Source organism: Vigna umbellata, chromosome 3 (genome assembly GCF_029865625.1).
Source record: "Vigna umbellata cultivar VRB3 chromosome 3, Vumbellata_1.0, whole genome shotgun sequence".
In the NCBI taxonomy this organism is placed as follows: Eukaryota; Viridiplantae; Streptophyta; class Magnoliopsida; order Fabales; family Fabaceae; genus Vigna; species Vigna umbellata.
Genome location: NC_142167.1, coordinates 21,701,876 through 21,728,142, shown reverse-complemented (window position 1 = coordinate 21,728,142; position 26,267 = coordinate 21,701,876). Strand labels below are relative to the sequence as shown.

General features: G+C 31.4%; 5 protein-coding genes across 6 annotated transcripts; 3 read left to right on the top strand and 2 right to left on the bottom strand.

Moving 5' to 3' along the window:
• The first annotated feature begins 403 nt into the window (after positions 1-403).
• On the top strand, positions 404-3,094 carry LOC124837654 (disease resistance protein RPP13-like). The gene has a single exon (XM_047313078.2). The coding sequence runs from the start codon at positions 419-421 to the stop codon at positions 3,092-3,094; it is 2,676 nt and encodes an 891-aa protein (XP_047169034.2). The 5' UTR covers positions 404-418.
• A 2,170-nt stretch (positions 3,095-5,264) lies between these two features.
• LOC124837653 (disease resistance protein RPP13-like) lies at positions 5,265-8,068 on the top strand. 2 transcript variants are annotated; one of them, XM_088109108.1, is made up of 2 exons: positions 5,265-5,290; positions 5,323-8,068. In XM_088109108.1, exons 1-2 carry the CDS (start codon positions 5,265-5,267, stop codon positions 8,066-8,068), a joined length of 2,772 nt encoding a protein of 923 aa, XP_087965234.1. The 2 variants fall into 2 exon arrangements, with proteins under 2 accessions (XP_087965234.1, XP_087965235.1); XM_088109109.1 differs by lacking the exon at positions 5,265-5,290 and having other exon boundaries at positions 5,369-8,068.
• A 2,822-nt stretch (positions 8,069-10,890) lies between these two features.
• On the bottom strand, positions 10,891-13,043 carry LOC124837643 (cinnamoyl-CoA reductase CAD2-like). Its single transcript, XM_047313070.2, has 6 exons — positions 12,885-13,043; positions 12,516-12,685; positions 12,198-12,389; positions 11,706-11,868; positions 11,284-11,470; positions 10,891-11,183 (listed from the first exon to the last, which is right to left on the bottom strand). The coding sequence occupies exons 1-6, from the start codon at positions 13,000-13,002 to the stop codon at positions 11,039-11,041; spliced, it is 975 nt and encodes a 324-aa protein (XP_047169026.2). The 5' UTR covers positions 13,003-13,043; the 3' UTR covers positions 10,891-11,038.
• Positions 13,044-17,464: 4,421 nt separating this feature from the next.
• On the bottom strand, positions 17,465-20,214 carry LOC124837642 (phenylacetaldehyde reductase-like). The gene is made up of 6 exons (XM_047313069.2): positions 19,974-20,214; positions 19,697-19,866; positions 19,333-19,524; positions 18,550-18,712; positions 18,274-18,460; positions 17,465-17,711 (listed from the first exon to the last, which is right to left on the bottom strand). The coding sequence occupies exons 1-6, from the start codon at positions 20,092-20,094 to the stop codon at positions 17,567-17,569; spliced, it is 978 nt and encodes a 325-aa protein (XP_047169025.1). The 5' UTR covers positions 20,095-20,214; the 3' UTR covers positions 17,465-17,566.
• A 3,130-nt stretch (positions 20,215-23,344) lies between these two features.
• LOC148201915 (phospholipase A1-Igamma3, chloroplastic-like) lies at positions 23,345-25,168 on the top strand. Its single transcript, XM_088109205.1, has one exon. It carries the CDS (start codon positions 23,510-23,512, stop codon positions 25,022-25,024), a length of 1,515 nt encoding a protein of 504 aa, XP_087965331.1. The 5' UTR covers positions 23,345-23,509; the 3' UTR covers positions 25,025-25,168.
• Positions 25,169-26,267: the final 1,099 nt, after the last annotated feature.

The window sequence follows — 26,267 nt, the reverse complement described above, 5'->3', positions numbered from 1 at the left end:
CATACGAAATATTAAAAGAAAAATGAGTTGAAGGTACAGTGCACATAACAGGAAGGTGCCTAACTACCGATAGTATGAATTTAGCAAAATGAAATATTGTATCGTAATAAATATTTCAACTTTTAAAAATGAATGAAGCTGCCATTATGCACTTCAGGGGAAGCTTCAAAACTGAACCGCGTTCATGGTTCACACCAAGTAAATGGAAAAATAAAACCTCAAGTCTTCAACCGAAGTCTTTATAAATTCTTTATTGCAATCACTTTCCATAATATATATATATATTTGGACATTCTTTCGTATCTGGCTGCAAGCTACACTGTGTTGCTTTTTCTGGTACCTTGTTAAATCCTGTTATTCTTCTTCCATCACCAACCACAAATCCAGTATCCAAATCTACACGCTCGTCCACGCTGTAATGGCAGAGAATGTAGTTTCCTTTGTTATAGATCACTTAGGCCAGCTTGCCGCACGAGAAGCTAACTTGCTGTATGGCGTGGAGGACAGAGTCCAGTCCCTCCAGTACGAACTTCAAATGATCAAAGACCTCCTCAACACCACAAAGAGAAAGAAGGGAATGGAACATACTGTTTTGAACCAAATCAGAGATGTGGCCCAAGTAGCTGAGGATGTCATCGACACATTCGTAGCAAAAGTTGCCATTTACAATAGGAGAACCATTCTGGGGAGGATGCTCCATGGCTTTGGCCAAGCAAGGTTGCTCCACGACGTAGCCCAAAAAATAGACAAGCTCAAAACCACTCTCAACGAGATACGCGACAACAAGGAAAAATATGATGCTTTCAGAGAAACCACTAATCAATCTGCAGCAGAAGAGGAGGAGGAGAAGGACAGGTTGCAATCGCTGCTCAAGCTAAGAAGAGACGTGGAGGAAGAACATGTGGTTGGCTTTGTCCAGGACTCCGAGGATGTCGTCAAGCGACTCCAGGAAGGTGGTTCAAATCGTAAAGTTGTCTCTATCGTTGGCATGGGGGGATTGGGAAAGACTACTCTTGCCCGAAAGGTCTATAATAGCGACCAGGTGAAGAACCACTTTGATTGTCACGCGTGGGTTTATGTCTCAAACGAGTGCAGAGTTAAGGAGCTTTTGCTTGGCCTTCTTAAGCATCTGATGCCAAAGTCTGAACAACAACGCAGAGGCAACAAGAAGGGTAAGAAAAGCGTCGAAGACATTAACAGCCCGAGTGAGGAAGAGCTGAAGAAACAGGTGCGGAACTGCTTGGAGAGGAAAATGTATCTTGTGGTGATAGATGACTTGTGGAAAGCGCAGGATTGGGACGAGGTGCAAGATGCTTTTCCAAACAACAACAGAGGCAGCAGAATATTGATAACTAGTCGTTTGAAAGACGTGGCCTTGCATGCTGGTGATGATGTTCCTCACTATCTTCAATTTCTGAGTGAAGAAGAAAGTTGGAAGCTGTTTTGCAGGAAAGTGTTTAAGGGTGAAAATCGCCCTTCTGATTTGGAGACCCTGGGAAAGCAGATGGTTCAAAGTTGTCGTGGTTTGCCGCTCTCCATCATTGTTTTAGCAGGGATGCTAGCGAAGAAGGAAAAGTCAGGTAGAGAATGGTCTAAAGTGGTAGGTCATGTTAATTGGTATCTGACTCGAGACGAGACCCAAGTGAAGGATATAGTTCTGAAGCTCAGCTACGACAACTTGCCAAGGAGACTAAAACCATGTTTTCTCTATCTTGGGTTATTTCCTGAAGATTTTGAAATACCTGTTACGCCATTATTGCAAAAATGGGTTGCGGAGGGTTTCATACAAGATACAGGAAATAGAGACCCAGATGATGTTGCGGAAGACTACTTGTACGAGCTCATCGATCGCAGTTTGGTCCAGGTAGCAAGAGTGAAGTTTAATGGAGGTTATGAGAGGTGTCAGGTTCATGATCTTCTTCGAGATCTTTGCATTTCAGAGAGCAAAGAGGACAAAGTGTTTGATGTTTGCACAAACAATAACATTCTAATCCCTACTAAACCTCGCAGACTGTCCATTCACAGTGACATGGGTCACTACATTTCTTCAAGCAACAATAATCATTCATGTATGCGTTCCCTGTTTTTCTTTGGACCAGAGTATGATGTTGGTGAGAGAGAGTGGAAATGGCTTTTGGATGACTTCAAATTGGTTCGAGTGTTAGAGTTTGGACATAACAGGTGCCCAGAGATTCCTTCCAATTTAGGGAACTTCATCCACTTAAGGTACTTGAGAATAAACTCAACGCGTGCTACATTTGTTCCAGATTCAATACTTGAACTTTGGAATCTACAAACCATAGACTTAGGTATTTTAGGGTATGATGACAGTCCAATTTCTTTTCCTATTGAAATGTGGAAACTGAAACATTTAAGGCATTTGAATACATCAAGGCCTATCAAGTTGCGAGGAGGATATTCAGAATCAAACGAGAAGATGTGGGATCTTCAAACCATCTCTCCCCTTATACTCAACACACAAGCAACATCTCTAATAAAGAAAGGAACATTTCCCAATATTAAGAAGATGGGGTTGTACATGGAGACCGACGGTTTTGAAGGTGAATTACCCAATTTATTGCAAAACCTACAACAATTAAAGCATTTGAATACATTGATGATTTATAATGTCTTAGACCTTCTAACCTCTGAGGTCATATTTCCCCCAAGCATTACAGAGTTATGGTTATCGAGGATTAAGTGCATCACTGATGAGGGGATGAATGGTTTGAGAAATCACTCCAAAATCAAAATTTTGAGACTTTTGGGTGTTGAATGGTCTAAGAGTTCCATTGACCTCAATTGTGGGGATGGCGGCTTCCCACAGCTGGAAGTGTTGGAAATGAAATATTTGTCAATTCGAAAGTGCAAATTAAGTAATGGTGCAATGCACAGACTTCAAAATGTGAGTATCCAGGGTTGTCAATATTTATATCATCTCGTAATTGGGTTTCAATCTTTAAAAGGACTGAGGAAAGTACAAATAACAGAAACTCCTTTAGAACAACTAGATCCCTTCTTACAAATTTTAGAAAGATACAATGGAGTTCAAGTCGTTAGAGGGTATTATCCTAAAATGTCAGTGATTGGATAAGTTTGAGATTTATTATACCAAATAGTTGGTTATTTATTTTATGGATGTATTTTAATAAAGTAAAAAAATGTAACAATGTGAAATATTAATAATATCTTAATTTTGACTTTTTAAATTTAAATAATAATTAGCTATATTTATATTTTTTAAATATTTAAAGGTTTTCTAAATATTATTTTAAATAAAATACATTGAATAAATATTTTTTAATATAATAGGGACATATAAAACAAGTAAAGTTTTATCATTCATATATTTATTTTCATTTGTATTTTATACCTAATAAGTTTGTTTTATTAATGTAAGTACTTGTATCTAGGATTATTATACCCATTTATTTATTATTTTACATATTAACTAATTTTTTTATAAAATATAAAAATCAAAATAAGATAAACATAATATTATTAATGATTTGTTGGATTCATATTTTTTTTACATTATCAAATATTAAAAATGTATCATAATTACATAAATACTAAATAAAAATAAAAATAACTATAAAAATAAGTAAAAATAATCAAATGTCAATCCTTAGTTAGAGATAATGTCATTTTTTTTCTATAAATCTACTCCTCCCAAAATTCTCATCATGTTTGTTGTTTGAAATAAATGTGTTAGGAACTTGAAAAAATATGTTATCACATATTTATCTTTTGTATTAATAATAATTACAATACAATCAAATATTATATATTTTAACTATATTGACAAAAAAAAAATGTTGAAGAAGGAATGAATGATCATTTACACAGAAGATGATATATAATATTTGTAATCTACTTTTTAGATTTATTATTATTTAAGTTAAATAAATTATTATTATTTTAATATAAAATAGAATATCTGTATTGATATAGTTTTTTCATTTTTCTAATCATAGAATTTGGATTTAAGTCAAAATGAACGTTTTTTTTTATTTAATTTTAAAGTTTACGTTGATTAATAGAATATTTAACATAAATTTACGTCAATAAATATGAGACCAAACGTAAATTTATGTCTAATTAAACTACATCCGTGGTAAAAATTAGGATTAAAATACAATACCTTAGTTAAACTCATACGTCAATGTTTATCTCATAAGAAAAACTCATTTTTTATATTTGTTTACGTGAATTCATTGTCCAAGGTAAATGAATTTTGTTTTCTAGGAGTCGGATGTCCCATTAACCTTCTTTTGCAATAATTATTATAATAAATTTTGAATTAAAAAATTTAAGCACAAATATTTGGGTTGATTTATTCCTCTCTTACATCCATTTTTTTAAACATATAAACAAGTGGCTGTATAGATTAACTACATGTGGGAAAAAAAAACAAATCAGTCTCTTAAATATATATTATTCTATTACGTCTAATATCATAAATATAAATATTCTTAGGTAAATGAATACAAGGTGCAATAAACATAGCAGGAAGGTGTTACTAATATGACATTATATATAATAATTAAAATATATATGAAAGAGTTTGTTGATTATATTTAATCACACTAGAAAAAGACTTTAACTATTACGGAGTTGAATAACATGAAATATAATTTGAAAAATGAATGTGTACACATATAGTTTAATATAGTGTAGATAACTTAACAAAGAATAACAGTGATTCAGTATGATTTCTTCAATGTTTAATAATACCTCTCTTATAGTATCTTACCATTCTGTTGTTTTCAATGTGATCAGTGGATATGCATATTTTGGAGCTGAGTCTAAATAGATGTAACATCAAGACCTTGTTATTTTATCTTTATTTTGTAGACGACCTTCGTATAAATACTTTTGTATATAAATAACTATAAGGAAAAACATATTTGAGTGTTACATATTTAAATTAAAATGTTTTAATATTTTAAAAAAATTAGAGAAATATATTAAAAAAATTTAATATATTCTTAGTCAATATCTTACCCATTCTCTGATATATATTATTCTATTTCATTTTATAACGAGGAAAAACTGAAGCCAGTTGTACTGTCATAAACATAAATATTCTGAGCCAAATGTGCACTTAGCAACTTTTAAAATGAATGAAGCTGTCACTATGCACTTCTTTCTTACGGTTCACGCCTAGTGAATGGAAAAATAAAACCTCAAGTCTTCACCCAAAGCCTTTGTAAATTCTTTATTGCAATCGCTTTACATAATATATATTTGGACTCTGTCGTATGTGGCTGCAAGCTACACTGCATTGCTTTTTCTGGTGCCTTAGTTAAATCCCTGTTATTCTTCTTCCATCACCAACCACAAACCTAGTATCCAAACCTACACGCTCCTCCACGCTGTAATGGCAGAGAATGTAGTTACCTTTGTTTTAGATCACTTAGCCCAGCTTGCCGCACGCGAAGCTAACTTGCTGTATGGCGTGGAGGACAGAGTCCAGTCCCTCCAGTACGAACTTCAAATGATCAAAGAGCTTCTCAATACCACCAAGAGAAAGAAGGGAATGGAACATACTGTTTTGAACCAAATCAGAGATGTGGCCCACTTAGCTGAGGATGTCATCGACACTTTCGTAGCAAAAGTTGCCATTTACAAGAGAAGAACCATTCTGGGGAGGATGCTCCGTGGCTTTGGCCAAGCAAGGTTGCTCCACGACGTAGCCCAAAAAATAGACAAGCTCAAAACCACTCTCAACGAGATACGCGACAACAAGGAAAAATATGATGCTTTCAGAGAAACCACTAATCAATCTGCAGCAGAAGAGGAGGAGGAGAAGGACAGGTTGCAATCGCTGCACAAGCTAAGAAGAGACGTGGAGGAAGAACATGTGGTTGGCTTTGTCCAGGACTCCGAGGATGTCGTGAAGCGACTCCAGGAAGGTGGTTCGAATCGTAAAGTTGTCTCTATTGTTGGCATGGGGGGATTGGGAAAGACCACTCTTGCCCGAAAGGTCTATAATAGCGACCAGGTGAAGAACCACTTTGATTGTCACGCGTGGGTTTATGTCTCAAACTTGTGCAGAGTTAAGGAGCTTTTGCTTGGCCTTCTTAAGCATCTGATGCCAAAGTCTGAACAACAACGCAGAGGCAACAAGAAGGGTAAGAAAAGCGTCGAAGACATTAACAGCCCGAGTGATGAAGAGCTGAAGAAACAGGTGCGGAACTGCTTGGAGAGGAAAATGTATCTTGTGGTGATAGATGACTTGTGGAAAACGCAGGATTGGGACGAGGTGCAAGATGCTTTTCCAAACAACAACAGAGGCAGCAGAATATTGATAACTAGTCGTTTGAAAGACGTGGCCTTGCATGCTGGTGATGATGTTCCTCACTATCTTCAATTCCTGAATGAAGAAGAAAGTTGGGAGTTGTTTTGCAGGAAAGTGTTTAAAGGTGAAAACTGCCCTTCTGATTTGGAGACCCTGGGAAAGCAGATGGTTCAAAGTTGTCGTGGTTTACCGCTCTCCATCATTGTTTTAGCAGGGATGCTAGCGAAGAAGGAAAAGTCAGATAGAGAATGGTCTAAAGTGGTAGGTCATGTTAATTGGTATCTGACTCGAGACGAGACCCAAGTGAAGGATATAGTTCTGAAGCTCAGCTACGACAACTTGCCAAGGAGACTAAAATCATGTTTTCTCTATCTTGGGTTATTTCCTGAAGATTTTGAAATACCTGTTACGCCATTATTGCAAAAATGGGTTGCGGAGGGTTTCATACAAGATACAGGAAATAGAGACCCAGATGATGTTGCGGAAGACTACTTGTACGAGCTCATCGATCGCAGTTTGGTCCAAGTAGCAAGAATGAAGTCTAATGGAGGTTTGGCAAGGTGTCAAATTCATGATCTTCTTCGAGATCTTTGCATATCAGAAAGCAAAGAAGACAAAGTGTTTGAAATTTTTACAGACAACAACATTCTAATCCCTATCAAACCTCGCAGACTGTCCATTCAGAGTGACATGGGTCACTACATTTCTTCAAGCAACAATGACCATTCATGTATTCGTTCCCTGTTTTTCTTTGGATCGGAGTATAATGTTGGTGGGAGAGAGTGGAAATGGCTTTTGGACGACTTCAAATTGGTTCGAGTGTTAGATTTTGGACCTAACAGGTGCAAAAATATCCCTTACAATTTAGGGAACTTCAACCACTTAAGGTACTTGAAAATAAACTCACGGAATGTTAACTTTGTTCCAGATTCAATACTTAACCTTTGGAATCTACAAACCATAGAGTTGGGTACTTATAGGTTTGAGAGTCCAATTTCTTTCCCTGCTCAAATATGGAAACTCAAGCATTTAAGGCATTTGAATACATCAAGGCCTATCAAGTTGCGAGGAAGATGTTCAGAATCAGATGAGAAGATGTGGAATCTTCAAACCATCTCTCTCCTTATACCCAATACGCAAACAACATTTCTAATAAAGAAAGGAACATTTCTCAATGTTAAGAGGATGAGGTTGTACGCGAACATCTTTGGTTTTGAAGGTGAGTTACCCAATTTATTGCAGAACCTACAACAATTAAAGCATTTGAATACATTGATGATTGATAATGTTTTCAACCTCCTAACCTCTGAGGTCATATTTCCCCCAAGCATTACAGAGTTATCATTGTCAAAGATTAGGTGCATTACTAATGAGGGGATGAATGGTTTGAGAAATCACTCTAAAATCAAAATTTTGAAGCTTTTGGGTGATGATTGCCATGTGAGTTCCATTGACCTCAACTGTGTGGTTGTTGGCTTCCCACAGCTGGAAGTGTTGGAAATGAAATATTTGTCACTTGGAAAGTGCAAATTAGGCAATGGTGCCATGCAGAGACTTCAAAATGTGATTATCCACGATTGTCAACAATTAGATAATCTCCTAATTGATTTTTGTTCTTTGAATGGATTGAGAAAAGTGCAAATTTCAAAAACTCCCTTAGAACAAATAGCTCACATCTTACAAATTTTAGAAACAAGAGTTCAAGTCGTTAGAGGTAATCATCCACCTTGGGATGAGAGTGATTGGATTTTAAATATTTATTAGAGGTTTTAGATTTATTATAGCAAATAGTTGGCTATTTATTTTATGGATGTATTTTATATAGAGTAAAAAAATGTAACATGTGAAATATTAATAATATCTTAATTTTATCTTTTTAAAGTTAAATAATAATTAGCTATATTTATAATTTTTAAATATTGAAAGGTTTTCTAAAATTTAGTTTAAATAAAAGACATTAAATAAATATTTTTTAACATAATAAGAACATATAAGACAAGTAAAGTTTTATCATTGATATGTTTATTTTCATTTGTATTTTATACCTAATAAGTTTGTTTTATTAATGTAAGTACTTGTATATAGGATTATACCCATTTATTTATTATTTTACATATTAACTGATTTTTTTTTTATAAAATCAAAATAAGATAAACATAATATTATTAATGATGTGATGGATTCACAATTTTTTTCATTATCAAATATTAAAAATGTATCGTAATTACATAAATATTAAATACAAATAAAAATTAAAATAACTATAAAAATATATTTATTATTTTACATATTAACTGATTTTTTTTATAAAATATAAAAATCAAAATAAGATAAACATAATATTATTAATGATGTGATGGATTCACTGTGACATCCTAAAATATACGTCATGCATATATAATAAAGACGTCATTGACTTATAATAATAGAAAGCAGTTGGAAACATATAACAGAGTATTGAGAATTACAGTCATCCTTAAAATGCTATGAAGCTAAACTTGAGGTAGTAGAGTATTCCAAAATGCCATAGGTTCTACATATAACAGTTTTTCAAAATGCATAATTCAAGGTACAGATATCCTAATGATACTAGGATTCAACATCCTCTTCTTCCAAGGCTTGCTCTAAGGGCACCTCCTCGACATCTTCTCTCATCCAAGTGGATGATCATCGCAAAAGAAAACACATCAACATAACACGAACACAAACAAGCAAGAGTGAGCTAATTATATAAAAAGCATACGATATGACAATATGTGCATGCAAGAGTTAACTTCAATCAAGCAAGATAAACATACATCCTATCATGTTAAGTACTAGACTTGACTCGTCCGGACTTTAGAATGATAGTCGAACTATGGCGGGTCTTGCACTCGTGGTGGCTTGTGAAACCTGGGCTCCCCCACCCTACCACACTCACGAGGTTAGCCTGTTCCGGACCTTGAGGCATATTGGAAGCCCCCAAGACTAAGACCTCCTGCTACTCCTCACCACATGGTGCAATCCTCTCTACATGAGAAGAAAGACCATTGGAGTTTCAGGATGACCCCCAAGACTGAGCTCCTACTCTCATTCTAAACACTAAGAATCTCACCAAGAGATCCTACACAGATGGAACTTGGTTTACAACTTGTATCATCTTACCACCACTTATAACCATACACTTTTTTTTTGTTATCATCCACATACTTGTTTGAATATCACAATACACTACTATAGATGCAATGAAATACTTCACCAACAACCAAAGAGCACACTAATCAAACACAACACAAGATGTAATTAGAGAACCAGACTCAACACTCGTCGCACAGCTTATAAGTACACCTGTCAAATATGTCCGTATAATGAGATGTGAGATTAGATCAATCCCCTGTCAACTTCTTTATTCATCACATACTTGTTTAAAAAATATCTATCCATTTCTTAAATTCCATAAATATTTGTGAATACTCTTGGTTAAAGAATGAAATGTATTTTATAAAATTTTAAATTAAAATATAAATAAAATTATAAAAGAAGTATAAAAATATAAATTTAATGAAATTAAACATAAAATCATTTTTATTTTTTTTGAATAATGATACTTGCGAATAGAATAATATGATACCATTTATAAATTGATATTAAAATATTCTTTACTGATAGATAATATATATGTATCAATTATCCAATATGGATTTTATCCTTAGACATACCCACAAATAATTTTATTACTCCTAATCACTTATATATCCTTTGTGGTAAGATTAACTGTAATTTAATTGTTATAAAATATGACGTGGAAAATGTTAGAAATTACTAGGGTTACAAATTAGGGATTAGTAAACCATTAAATAGCAGATTAAGATGCTTTTCTTTTCTTTTTCTCTCTATTCTCTTTATGTAAATATTCGATCCTCATCTTAGAATTACCTTAACAAGAGTATCAACCAACCTTTCAGCTTGCCTAACCATGGCGGATGCTACACGAAATCAAGTTTTTGTGAGAATGTTGAAGTTGATAAAACACACTCTTCAAGAGTCATTGACGCAGTCCTTGACCCTATCGATGACGCAGAAAATACAAGAGCTTCTTCACAACAATTTGGGTAAGCTTTTTACGTGATAAATTATGCAAAAATAACTCAAATATAATTTCAAACACTATTCAACAGTATTAGTAGATTAAAAATATTATATATAAAGCTTTAGAAAAAAAACTAATTTTATTTTCTTGTTTTAATTTAAAAATTAAAAATACATTTATTCCTTATACGTTCTATTTTACTCTCCTCAAATTATTACATGTTCATTTTCAACATCTTTTGCATTGAGAAAAAATTAATTGTCCAGCTACTTTTTACTAGGTAGAATTGATTTTATATAATTTCATAAACAAAAATAAAATTGTCAAGAGTGTTGTCATATTGAATTTAATTTATTTTTCTTCTTTATAATTTTAAAATCAAATTCATAATATTTATTTTATATTACAATTTTATAATACTATAAATAAAATAAAACACTGTATGATTATGTTATGGTAAAAAAATAGATTATGCAAATCGAAATAAAACCATGTAGTCTTGTTTTACGAGTACAAATCGAAATAAAACCAGCAAGGAATCACATTAGAACTGTTACATTCATAACAACAATTTATTTCCAAACATGGAATTTAAAAACCAGAATCAATAACGAAACACAGTTGAAATTATCATCCTTCACTCGTTCATGGAGAGAGATCAGAAGTTAAAAGTTGGCAAAGTTCTTTTCTTTCAAACTTTCCACAGTCTCTTTAAGACTCACTTCTAAAGGAATAAATTCAAGCCCCAATGATTTTGCCTTTTCTTTCGAAACCTGAAATGTTGGTACATAGGGCTTATCGTCTGCAGACCTACACAAACACAAAAATGCCATTACAAAAATAAAACATTGATTACTTTATATCAGATAATTACAAGCATTTAAGGAGTTACAGAAATGATTAAACTTACTTTTCTGGAACCTGATATGTTGGGTATAGATCTTTCAAAATCTTGGCGAGTTCGGAGAAATGTGCCACTCTCTCAACTAAACAATATCTTCCACTTGCAGAAGCAATCTCATAAGCCTGAATATGAGCGTTTGCAACATCCTTCACATTGATCCATCCGTAAGTACTATTTGGAAAAGTTTCTGAACCTGCGTCAATCAATTCAAAGCTATACTTTCTCAAAATACATAACTATTGGCCAAAAACTTAGATATATACCATAAATTAGCATGGTCTTGTGATGATGCAGGACTTTCAACCATGTATTGCACAAATAATGATTTTGTTTCCGATTTCATTTCACTAGCAATAAATTTTATGCACATTGATAATAGAATGAACCAAAATTTGCATAACATCATTGAATGAATGAACCAAAATTACCATCTATTAGGTTTAAAATTGTAGCAGCACTAGTGTTTAGCTCTGCTTGCAACAGTGGCCCGACAACCATTGCTGGGTTAACAGAAACTAAGTCAAGGTTGTTTTCTTTGGAAAATTGCCAGGCAGCTTCCTCGGCCAATGTCTTTGAAAGTAGGTACCACAACTGACAGCACAAACAGCAAATGGCAGCAAAGTTAACCAGATTGTTAACACAATACACTGATTGCTTTATTACTTTTCTGTTCATCGAACAAATACATTTTAGCAACACATCTGGTTCGATAGGTATTGTCTAGTGATTACATGATTGATCGTACTAAGCTGTTATCAAAATCTTCACACTGAGCACAACACATGGAAGTTCATCGATCAAAAGATGTGTCTCTAACATAAGGAACAGACAATCATGCAGCTAGCATTTGCCATGGTAAAGCCAACATTGGAAAACTGAGTTATTCAATTCCAACTTTTGAATTAGAATATAACACAAACCTTCAATTCCCTACAGTAATCTGAATTTGAAAACCATGTTTCATCAACTACAACTTCGGGAGTTTTAGGCCTTCCATTGTATGCAACAGCAGCCACTGAAGAGGTTAAAACGACTCGTTTCACAGATGATGATTTCGCACATGATTTAAGAACATTTAGGGTTCCTTTCACTGCAGGGTCAATCAGCTCAGCCTGAATTCATAAAAAAAAACACAGGATAATTAAATTAAATAAACAAAACATTTGACGCGATGAAATAACACCACATTCAATTATTAATTTATAAACAAGAAAAAAAAACATAAGAACATAGTCAACCTGTGGGTCTGTCACGTTGTGGAAAAAGGGAGAAGCAGTGTGGAAAACTCCATCGCAACCCTCAACAATAGAGTCAAAGGAATTTTCACTCAAAAGATCGGCCTTTACCAGGTGAAGTCTCTCCTCTGCACCTTCAAGTTTAAGCAAATGTTCTACTTTTCTCTGATCATCTGCGAAACCCAGATAAATAAATGGTTAAAAAAAGTAAACTTTAAACCTAAATTAACTGATTTGTAAGAAAAGATTTACACCCATTTACATAATCCTCTACATTGAACTTATTTCTAAAACTTCCAGTACAAAAGAAAAATGCTGTGAATAAATTGAAAGAAAGAGAAATTGGTGAAAGAAGAGAAAGAAGAAACTGACTTGGGTTGCGAACAGTGGCTCTGACGGTGTAACCACGTTGAAGAAGGAACTTCACAATCCATGAAGCAATGTACCCTGAAGCACCAGTCACACACACCAACTTTCCCTCATTACTCATGCTTCCTTCCACTCATTCTACTCATCTTCTATCTCCCTATATATAGATTTCTTCAAATTTTATTAGTAAAAATATAAGAGGACTGAATATATTTATTAAATATATAACTTTTATGTTTATTTGAAAAGGTAAATGTTATTTTATTAAAAAGTGTTTTATATCATTTGTAAGATTGTTTGAATTTTCAAATGTAAGTATCAAATTTAAGTCTTAATTACATGTAATAAGGAGACAAATCAGATTCGTACTCTCTCAAATATTAAGTAATTGATATAATAATTTAAATAGAATATCTACATATTATTGTTTCAATTTAAAAATAAAGTATTATTATATATTCATTCATGTCACTTCAAATTTTTTCTGTTAATATGGAGAAGGGTTGAAGGAATATTTTACGTACATAAATTTATTTATTATTAATCCTCTCTTTAGATTTCCTTAAAGTTGGAGAAGAGGACAAGAGCATAGAAGAAAAAAATATTTAAGAGGAAAGTGAAAGTTGGATTACCGAATTAAATAAATATATTAAAAATTTTATTTTTTTCATTTTACTTTTTCTTCTATTTATTATTCTCTCGTTTAAATAAAAATATAATTTTAAATTTGATATATAGTATGATATTTGAATAAAAATATGAATGTTACAAAGTTTAGTCGTTAAGCTTAGAATATAGATGACTGCTATAATTGAATATGATTACACATGACGAGTGCGCTTACATGTAATTGTTGTTTTGTTCATAAATATAAAATTGGTAAGGTAACATTAATTTAAAATCTGGTATAGTGATCCATAATAGTCTATTTTATATTATAAAGTACAATTAGTAGGTATGAGATAGTTTATAATATATATTATGACAACATTATTACCTTGCCCACTACCATTAAACTATTTACTATACAAAATAGCTTTTGTTTCTATTTTTTTATTTCTTCTTCACACCCAAACTTTGACCTCTGTATTGTCATTGTGTTTTAGCTCAGTCAAATTTTAAATTTATTATAAATTTTTCATAAAGATTCAGATAAAATGCAGATATTAAACAAAAGTATACCGTTTATTTTTTAACTCCTTTTCAGATTTTTTTTTCTACACTGTTGTTAACATTAAAAATATTATTAAGTTGAAATTGAGTTTAAAGTTTTATATTGGATAAAAATAAAATAGATTAATAATAAATAAATATAGAATAATTCATAAATTTATTATTTTAAAGTTTTGAATTGAAAATAATATTATTATTTCTTGTATAGATTATTAATACTGAATCTTTAGATGTCTTTCTTTATAAAAATAAATTTAAAATAGTATGATAGTCGATGATTCGTTGGAAGGACAATTACAAATATAAAAGATATTGAACTTTAAAATTTAAATTAAAAGATAAAAATGTTTTTATAATTTATCACATATTCTTTTATTATAAGTTAATATTCGAACAAGGTTAAACATATGTGAAAATAAACAACGGTGAACTTTTTCCAAATAGCCATAAATTAACACTAAGAAAACACAACTATAAAGAATAAACTAATTATTGGAGTCCTATAAGAATTTTTATAAATAAAAATTTACTTATTTATAGTTAAAATCAAATTTGTTAACCAATTTTATCCATAAATTTTAAGATTTTAACACAAAATTTGTTGATGTTGATTTTCGCAATAAAATCAGTAAGTAAATCATAATTTGTATTATTGATAAAAAGAATTTATCAATAATATATCCGTAAGTAATTTTGGTTGATAATTTATAAATTTTGTTATTGGCAAATCACTTTTTGTCGGTATAATAACATTAAATATTTGTTCTGTATTTTGATCAATTTGTTTAAAATTTGTTAGTAATTACATATCTTTAAAATAAATCGATAAAATTTACCGATAATTTGTAATAGTTATTATTAATTTTTTTTTATATTGAATGAATTTTTTTTATAAATTAAGTGAAGATGAATAAAAATTAAAGAAGAAAAAAAGGAAGAGAATGAAGATTAAAAATAAGAAAAAAAGAAGGATAATGAGTAGGTGGTAAAAACATAATAACGACAAAACAATGGAAACCGCCACAACAACAACTAGTATGAGGTAAAGGAAGACAAACAGAAAGAGATAGGAAAAAAAAGAAAAATAATTACAATATTTATAGATAAATTAAAAAAACACTTAAATTCAAGAAAAGAAGAAAAGAAAAATAATGTAATCTAATAATAAAAAAAACAAATACAACAATTCTCATACACCAATGTGCTGTTACTCTTTCTTACCATGCTCATATATGTATGTGAATATATCCAATCATCACACTTTTACCCACATCACCATCAATTATTAGCTTTTACAAAAATTACATTTAGAATAAAAAATTAAAAGTCAATTCCGACAAATATAAAAAAAACTCATTAAATCAAAATTTTTTTGTTTTTTTTTTCAAAATAAAAAAAGATTAATTTTATATTACAATAAATTTTTATTTTTTATTTGTCTTGTATTCCGTCTTTCATGCGTTTTTACTTCTTCTCCTATTTACATTATTTAAAAATTCAGGGGTTAAATATGTTTTTAGTCCCTAAATTATTGGTCGTTTCTGGTTTTCGTCCCTCTTTCAAAATAAGGTACAATTTGGTCCTCATTCTTTTCGAAACGTTCGTTTTAGTCTCGAAACTTTGGTTTTAGTCCTCATTTTGATGACAAGATAGGACCAAATTTTTAACGGTGTTAGTTTTCGAGGACTAGAACGAACGTTTTCGAAAAGAATGAAGACCAAATTGTACCTTATTTTGAAAGAGGGACGAAAACCAGAAACGGCCAATAGTTTAGGGACTAAAAACATATTTAACCCAAAATTCAGCTATTGAATATTCTCGTTAAACTTTTTAAAACAATATAATTATGTCTTAACTTCTTTTACCGAAAAACAATAAATCCAAAAAGTCCATTTTCTTTTAAATAAGTTTCCAACGGGAGCAGAAGGGCTATTATTTTTGTCTGGTTTCAATTCATTTTCAAGTTTAATTATATATATATATATATAACAAATTTGTTTCTTCTTACTTAAGCAATAATTATTCCAATTGTAATCATTGAAAAGTGAAAGCAACGCAACAAAAACGCTTTTTATGGTTAGCCACCAATTTAGAATAAAAGACGGAATTATTTTGTTACGGCGAAAGTACAAATCATCACGCTTAAAAATTACTTTTTTTTATCTCTTAAAATTCAATATAAAAATTTATAGAATTCTATAAGCAAAACAGACATAAATAGAAATCAAATACAAAATATTTTGATACAATATAAATTTTTTATATCTATTTGATATTATATATTTTTTATTTTTTTCTTTAAACTATAAAAGTTTATTTTTATGATATTTATCATATAAATATAAATATGTTTCATTTTTATGTTATTTTTTGGAGTAACTTAACCTATATTATTAATATCACTAATTTTTGAAGAAGATAACATGAATTAGAACTTATAAGATTCATTAAAATAATTATCTTAATAATAAATAGTAATAGTTTTTTCTTATTATTATTAATAGTAATAAATTTTTATGATCAGAAAACGTGATGAATAGAATTATATAAAAGAATAATAATAATAAAATAAAAAATTGTAATAGCTTAGATGATAGAAAAATATATATTTTATAAATTATTTTTATGGAAAGATTTCCACCACAAAATACAATGAATTTTTGGTGATTCATGCAACCAAATGACTTTCCACTACCAATGATCATATTAAGCCAATTCAATTTTTGTGATTGAAATTATAATGAGAAAAAAAAAAGAAGAAAAGTGGGTCTCTTTTGACTTCCAATTTATAGACAAACTTTTCTTTAAAAATTTTGACAATGAGTCCCACTTTTCTTTCTTATAATTTCAGCCACCATTCATTGTATTTTATGGGGAAATCTTTCTATAAAAATAATCTTATAAAAATATAAAAATAACCTTATAGAAATGTGCTCGTCAAAGTTTGAATCAATGTCATTGTCATCACAATTTGTTGTTTTATTTATCACTTTTATTTTGCATAATTCTACTTATCAACTTTTTATGTATAAGAATTATTACTACTAATCATAAGTAGAAATCCAATATGTGACACATGGACACTGATGAGGGCGGGGAGAGACACTGACAAGGAGCGGCTCCTGGCAGGCTTCCAGTGGAAGGGGCACATGGACGAATCGAACTACACCGGAATGAGAGGGATCTAGAGACTGTATAAGTATGAGACTATACAGTTGAAGGATAACTTAAATGGATTGATTTGGCTACTCATATCATCAAATGCATTTGTTTTTCGGTAGCCTCTTTGTAAGTTGCCAAGACGTTACAAAATATAAATATTTTGATACATATAATTTTTTTATATTTAATTAATATTATTTTTTCTTTTTTCTTTTTTCTTTAAAATACAAAAGTTTATTTTTATAATATTTATCAGATAAATATAAATATGTTTCATTTTCATCGTTACTTTTTGAAGTAACTTAACCCATGTTATTAATATTACTAATATTTGAAGAAGATAAGATGAACTAGAACTCAACCAACTTCTTTTCTTTTAAACATTCAACTGTCTCCTTAAGGCTCTCTTCCAATGAAATAAACTCAATTCCCAAACTCTTTGCCTTTTCTTTGGAAACCTGAAATGTTGGCATAAATGGCTCGTCATCTTCACACCTGATACAATTGATAAGAAAGTCAAAAATTATATTAATAATATATTAATTTAAGAGTAAGTAAAAAGTCTTCCATTAAATAAAAATTAAAAAATTAATAATATATAAAAAAATAAACTTACAAATATTTAATTCTAAAATTTTGTCTTAAAAATAATATTAAGTTTCTTACCTAAACAATCTAAACCATAGAAATGTTCAGTCTCCCAATCTCATCTAGTAAATTTCTCAACAATTTCTCACAATATGCACCATAAACATAGCTTAATAAAGTTTAAATTATACATTGGTAAATCACTCATAAATTAATTAGTTGAGTAAAAATACTATGAGATACACGTTAACATTCATTTGACCTACCTAATAAAGATAAAATAAGTTTTAAAAGAGTAAATTTTTATAATTTTTCAAAAAAAAGAAATAAAAAATAAAAAAATAATATAAAGCATTATTTTTCAAATTAATTATGTATAACTTTAAAGTAATGATATTAAAAGTCAAACAAATTGGTATACATGTCAATTCTTAACTAAATGACATTAATTTCTGAGACATAAACTTACTTGTCTGCAATCTTCAAAGTTGGGTACATCTGACCTAAAATTTTAACAATTTCAGAGAAGTGTGCAACTCTTTCAACCAGACAATATCTTCCACTAGCTGAATCACTCTCATATGCTTGAACATGTGCATCTGCAACATCTTTCACATTGACCCACCCAAAACTCAAATTTGGAAACGTTTTTGAACCTGCATCAACCAAGTGAAAGATTTATTCTTTTGGGAAAATCTGCAGAGCTAAAAGACTTGAATGGTTCAGAAGATAAACATCACATCACCATCGATTAGCTTTAAAATTGAGGAAGAACTTCCGTTCATTTCTTGTTGCAGCAGAGGCCCTATGGTCATTGCTGGGTTAATAACAACCAACTTAATGTCTTGTTCGTCCAAAAATTTTCTGGCAGCATCCTCAGCCAAAGTCTTTGATAATGCATACCATCTCTGAAAATGTTTAACACTCAAAAATAAGAAAATTGCGAAAAAATAAGGGTTAAAGAAGTGAAACTTTCTAACATATCACCTCACACCATAATATATAGATTTCATGCATTAAACTAGACATAGCATATCACCTCACACCATAATATATAGATTTCATGCGTTAAACTAGACATGATTTAATAGCAGTTTATTAACTCATGAAACAATATATCAAATTTTTGAAAGTTTCACGTCGATTAGAAATAAGGGTAATTTATATTATATAAATAAGTGTAAATCTCACTTACAAACCGATTTTGTGAATTTTCGTAGTTAAACCTAAAGTTTATTTCTTAACATGATATTAGAATCTATTCTAATAAAATCACATATCAATCTATCCGCTATCAAACAACTAATTAAAGTTCACTTATTAACACAAATAAACAACAAATGTTAAAAAAAATGAACTTTGAACCCACCTTCTTACATAGGTACGTAGATCTCATGCATGGAACCATACACATAAAGTGAGATTTTGATCCACTTACGTATTTTAAGTTAATCTTCTCTGATATATGTAAGACTTTGTGACAACAAAAGACAAATGGCAATTGCTAAGAAAGAAGAATAGCGCACACCTCATTTTCCCTTAAGATGTTTGGATCCGAAAACCAAGTTTCATCAAGTACAACCTCGGGAGCTCGAGGCCTTCCATTGTACAAAACCGCAGCAAAAGAAGAAGTTAAAACAATTCGTTTCACTGATGTCGATTTTGCACATGATTTAACAACGTTAAGAGTTCCTTTAACAGCTGGATCAATCAACTCTTTCTGAAATAAACAAAAACAAAAACAACGTTTCAAAGTGAATCATCACAAAACCAATCAGATATAGATCATCCCCATTCAACAAAACTCAGTCTTTTTCTGAATTTTCCGAACTACAAAACCATCTGATGAAAACGTGCATCACTGGTATTTCAAAGTGAATAATAAAATGAACCTGTGGGTCGTTGACTACGAACTGAACCCGTGAAGCAGTGTGAAAAACACCATAACAACCCTCAATAGCAGAGTCAAATGATCCTTCTTCAAGAAGATCTGCCTTATAGAGATGTAACCTTTCCTTTGCTCCATCAAGTTTCAGCAAGTGATCAACCTTTTCATGATTAGCTGCATAGATCAATAAGCACAAGATCAATCATCCATATATATATATATATATATATATATATATATATATATATATATGGTTAATCGAAGGTGAAAGAGGAGCTGACCTGGGTTACGAACAGTGGCTCTGACAGTGTAACCACGTTGGAGAAGAAATTTGACGATCCATGAAGCAATGAAACCAGAAGCACCAGTCACACACACCACTTTTTCTATGTTGCTGCTCATCTTCTCTTCCTTGATCAAACACCTTGCTTTCAGCTTATGTCTCGTTATTTTCTACTTAAAGAGATTTCATATCATCCACATACTTTAGATCTATCTTGTATAGTTTCAATTAAAACCCTTGTAATAAATCTTTACTACAAAACTGGGTTATTTTTCTGAGTCAAAAATCGATTCTTTCATTCATTTTTCTAATTTTCAAAATAAACAAAGAACCCTGATTCGTCAACATGGCATACTTTATTCAACAAATTAAAAGTGACTTGCTTTTTAACAAACATTTTCATTACCATTTGAATGCTGACTATTTGATTTTTAGACTATGATTATTAATAATGTTTTATAATAATGTTTTAACAATAGATAGATATTACTATTTTATTACTCCGTTTAAATTTATTTTTACCACACCAGGATATTGTAAAAAATTTATTAAAAAAAAAATTGTTAAAAAAATATGAACTGCCCTATTAAACTACTGACGCCATTGCAGTGGGCACAATTTGAAATTCAATATTAAATGTGCATTTCAAAAAGTCTTAAATGCTCAAAGTGGTTTCAAAATAAAATTTAAAATCCTATTGAGAATTTATTTTCTTCTTATTTCGGTATTTAAGGGTCTGTTTCAGATATGTTGAGGGTCATCTTTGAATTTTTCCTTTTCTGAGAATAGTTATGTTCTCTTGGACTTTTAGAAGCTTACGTTTCTTCATGGATCTATGGATTTCTTTTCTTGGATGCTGCTTTTGTTATTTTGATGTGTAACAAAACTTTACTTTTTCGTTGAGATTCAGTAGATTACTTGGGATTTTACAAGGGCTTGATTGGATTGTTATTAAAATCTAGTGCTTTTATTATTATTTTCGACTTCATTATTATATATATATAAACACGTGAAACGCACGTATATCCAATTTTATCTTACAATTATAAAAAAATAGTTATTTTAATTATTATTAAAATAAAAATACTATTAAATTTTAAAAAAAAATTACCTTTTAAAAATAATTATAACATATAGATACAAAATTTAAAGAATTATATATTTAATAAAATAATTTATATTATTAAGAACAAAATTGGTAATAAATATATGCACATCAAAAAGCCAATCAATCAATATCTACTGGTGACCACACATGATTTAAGAGTATGTTCACAAAAAATAATAAAATTATTATTATTATAGTTTTGTAAATAAATTTAAATGATTTTTACAATTTTATTATAAGTAATTTTATTCTGTTAGTTATTATAGTTTAAAAGAATAGTTAAATTTTAGGGGGGAAATAGTTGATTTTTTAAAAAAATCATTTAAAAGATAAATTTGGTAAAATAATTATTTTAATTTTAAAAAAATAATAAAAATTATAAAATTGAAAACAAAATCTATACACGAAAAATCTCTTTATATGATAGTATATATATATATATATATATATATATATATATATATATATATATATATATATATATATATATATATATATATATATTATTTTAATTCTTATTATTTTAACAAATTATTAATGGACATAAGTGGACATTGAAAAATATTTTTATGTGTAACATCCCAAATATAATATAAATACTATAATAGAGTTATTCCAGAATCAATAAAGTAAACCGTCCACAGACAAACAACATAAGTTAATACCGTCATCATAATAACCATAATATAAACTCTATATACAACTCAACATCTAAACCAAAACTATATACATTCAAACAAAATAAGTCTTGCAATATTTATGATAAGGCTAAGGAGGGTTTGGAGGCATTTGACGATAATTTTAAATTTTAAAGTCTGTGGCTATTTTTCATAACAGTATGTTGGATGATGGTTTCTACTGCTTAATAGGCTCAAGTTAGAGAGCTCTAGCAGCCTTAGCGTTGAGCGTTGGCTTTCGATGTTAAGTGTTCTTAAGTTAGAAAGCTCATTTTGATGCCAACATTGAATGTTAGTCTATGCTCTTGAGTACTCTCTTGATAGTAAGCTTTTGTGATATCAGCTTTTGGGCGCACTCTCTTCACTATCGAGTGGCAATCTTCAATGTTTTTTCTATTTTGTTGTTTTTCTTATCATGTGATTTTGTGATCTTCTAATTGATGGGTTATGATATTATTGATGTTTATACACTATAACTTGATGTGGTTAATGTTATGGGGATTGCCTATGAGAAAATCCTATTGAATGTAATTATAGGGTGTGCATTGATATGAGGAGTCTGGATTGAAGGTTTTATCCTGATAATTATTCCGCTTATATAGACTAGAATGAGTTATGTAGTGAGAGGGGTAAAAGGTCCTAATTTAGGAGATTTACTTGGTCAAAGATTTTTAAAGGATTGACATTTTGTGTGTAGGATGAAACTCATTAGCAATGACTCTGTAAAGCAATAGATATCAACCACAAGTGCGAGACCACCTAGAATCGCACATCATTGCCATATCTAAATAGTTTAATATATAAATAATAAATGTATGAATGCATTTGGAGGCATGAGATTGCGAGAGGGTGAACGAAAGAGAGCTTGGTGAGGGTTGAGTGAGAGAAAGGAATGGTGAATCTGATGAAAATGAGTTTGGAGAAGGTTGCAGTTTCAATCCCTAAAAGATAGTGTTCTTCGTCAACGTGCCTCCATTGAATATCTCATTTATAATTAACCAAAATTAGAATAAATCGAAATCGTTTAAGTAGAAACAACTAATAAGAAGTGATAAATCTTAACTACCTCTAAAAGTAGTTCGACAAGTGGATGTGTGTGTCAATTATTTTTTTAAATTTCGTATTATATATATATATATATATATATATATATATATATATATATATATATTGAAAACATATATTTTTTAGTTTTAATTAATTAATTAATATTTTTAATAGAATAAATTAAAATAATTATTGCCTCTATATAAAATTTCTTCATTATAATTAATAATTAAAAGTTGATTTGTGGGTATTAATAATTAAGTAAAAATATTATTATATATTTTTCCATATATTTCAAGTAATATAATTAATCATTTTTATTTTAATCTATCTTGTTCCACTTTAAACTTTCAATTTGACAAGTCAAATAGAATAAAAGAGGACAAGCATAAGCTAACGGATTGAAAATGAAACTGAGCAAAATTTGACGTACCATCTGGACCATGACCTGGAGTGACAGTGTCATCATGGTCCAGCTGGTGGGACAGTGGTCGAGACCACAACTTTGTATAATGGAGCATACGTGAGTGGAACATTATAAACATCGTACAAAGGAACGTGTTTCATTCACAAAATGTTTTTCTTCCCACCATCCCATCCTTAACCTATACCATAGACCTCCCTCTCTCTCACTCTCTTCATTTCTTCTTCCTCATCATTGTTAACTCTTTTCTGCAACTTCATCTTCCTTAAATATCACTCATGGCGTCTCTTCTGCTCCTCAACCACCTCCAATCTCCTCCCCTTTCAACACCACACACCACCACCTTCAACAACACACCGACCACAACCCTCTCATTCTCTTCCAAAACCAAACCCCCATTCATCCTCAAATGCTCTTCCACCTCAAACCTAAGCCCAAAAATGGACCAAGAAGACGTCGAAGAAAAAGAACAAGAAACGTTTGATTTTGATGCTCCCTTGCGCCAAGTGTGGAGGGAAATCCAAGGCATGAAGGATTGGAAAGGGTTGATAGAGCCAACCATGAACCCTCTCCTCCGGCGAGAAATAATCCGGTATGGGGAACTGGCACAGGCATGCTACGACTCCTTCGACTTCGACCCTCATTCCAAGTACTGCGGAACCTGCAAGTACCATCCCTCCCACTTCTTCCACCAACTCAACATTCCCCACTCCGGCTACACCATCACCCGCTACATCTACGCCACCTCCAACATCAACCTCCCCAACTTCTTCCAGAAGTCCAACCTCGCCTCCGTCTGGAGCCCGCACGCCAACTGGATGGGCTACGTCGCCGTCAACACCGACAAGGAACACATCAAACACCTCGGTCGCCGCGACATCCTAATTGCATGGCGCGGAACAGTCACCTACGTCGAATGGATCCACGACCTCAAAGACATTCTCCGTCCCGCGCTATTCTCCAGAGACCAAACCATCAAGGTAGAATCTGGATTCCACGACTTGTACACCAAGAAAGAACACTCCTGCACCTATTGCTCTTTCTCCGCTCGCGAACAAGTACTCTCAGAGGTTAAACGTCTTCTTAACTACTACAAAGACGAAGAGATAAGCATCACCGTCACCGGGCACAGTCTCGGTGCTGCGTTGGCCGTTCTGAGCGCGTACGACATAGCCGAGGTTAGGTTAAACGTGGTTGGCGACGGTGGTGATCGTGTTCCCGTGACGGTGTTTTCGTTTGCGGGGCCTAGGGTTGGGAATTTGAAGTTCAAAGAGCGGTGTGAGGAGCTCGGGGTGAAGGTTCTGAGAGTGGTGAACGTGCACGATGTGGTACCCACCGTGCCGGGGATAATAACGAACGAGAAGTTTCGGTTTCAGAAGTACATAGAGGATGCGCTGTCGTTTCCGTGGAGCTATGCGCACGTGGGGACGGAGATTGCGTTGGATCACACAGAGAGTCCGTTCGTGAAGGGGAACGTGGATCTGGTGAGTGCGCATAACTTGGAGGTTCATCTGCACCTCGTTGATGGCTACCATGGGAAGGAGAAGAGGTTCTGCTTGGCGTCGAAGCGTGACATAGCGCTTGTGAACAAGAGCTGTGACTTTCTCAGGAGTGAGTACGGCGTTCCGCCGAACTGGCGGCAGGACGAGAACAAGGGGATGGTGAGAGGCCGCGATGGGCGGTGGGTTCTGCCGGAGCGCCCCAGATTGGAGGCTCATCCACCAGACATGGCCCACCATCTCCAGCAAGTGTTGGACAACCACCTCGCAGGTCAGCAATTAGAAACCACTTAACATGATGATGTTTAAGAAAAAAAAAAACAGTGTAAAATATGTTCTGATGATGTTTAAGAAAATATCAACGTGTGTTTTGACGAAAATGTATATTGGAAATCGATAAAAAAATAAAAAAAAAGTTTTCAAAACATTAATTTTCAACGTACAAACAAATTACACCACAAACTGTTTACAAATTTTAATAATAAAAATAGAAAAAATATATGTATAACTATAAAAGGGTGACCGTAGAAAATGAAGAAATATATTTTCGATTAGGGATTTATTTATTTTATTTAAGTAGAGGAAAATGTTGTGGAAAATGTTGTGGAAAATGATTGCAGAAAAGGAATAAATAAATAAATAAAGAACCACGTTTCCATTCAGAGTAATAACGACAAAAATAAGTGGTCCATGCATAAACATTAGATTAAATAGTCACCATGTTCTTCCAACCCAAGGGTTTGAATATCGTGATCCACTGAGAAATGCTTGAGCTGTTGTATCCAAATTCGATGACATTTCAAGTCAAACTTTAATTTTTAATTTTTATACTTTCATATAATAATTTGTATTTGTAAATTGTTAGGTATAATAGACTGTTAATTTGACCATAATTACAACAATAATTTGTTGTTTTGTAACATAAAACTTGTTATTGTGAAAGTGTATAGAAATTAGATTATATAATTAACAAGATTAAAAGTATGATGTGTAGGAGGAAAATGTGAGAATATATATTGTTTTGAAGGAAGTTTGTTTCTTTTTTTAATGTTATAAATGAATATATGTGGAATGTAATAAAACATGTCTTAAGAATAAAAGACAATACGAAACATTGTTATCGATTTAATAAAAGTTTATGTTTGAGAATTATAATATTAATACATATGTTTTATCGATGAAGATTCCTTGAAAAAAATGTTGAATATTCCACTGAAAAAAAAAACACCAATTTATAAGATAGACAAAGAAATAATAATTAAATCATAATATTTATAATTTTGACGTCTATAATTATTGATAAATTTACAATTTTTTATCTATATTTTATTGATAAGTATTTTATAGATAAAATTTTAGTCATCCATAATCAATTACAAATGAATTTTACCTCTATCGATGAATTTTACTTTATAGTAAATTCATTTTTTTTATGTTACCGTAATTAATAGATTCTTTATGTAATTGTTTTGAAAATTTAGGAAAAGGTTTAAATAATTGCAATTTATCTTCTCGTAATACGTTGTTTATAAATCAA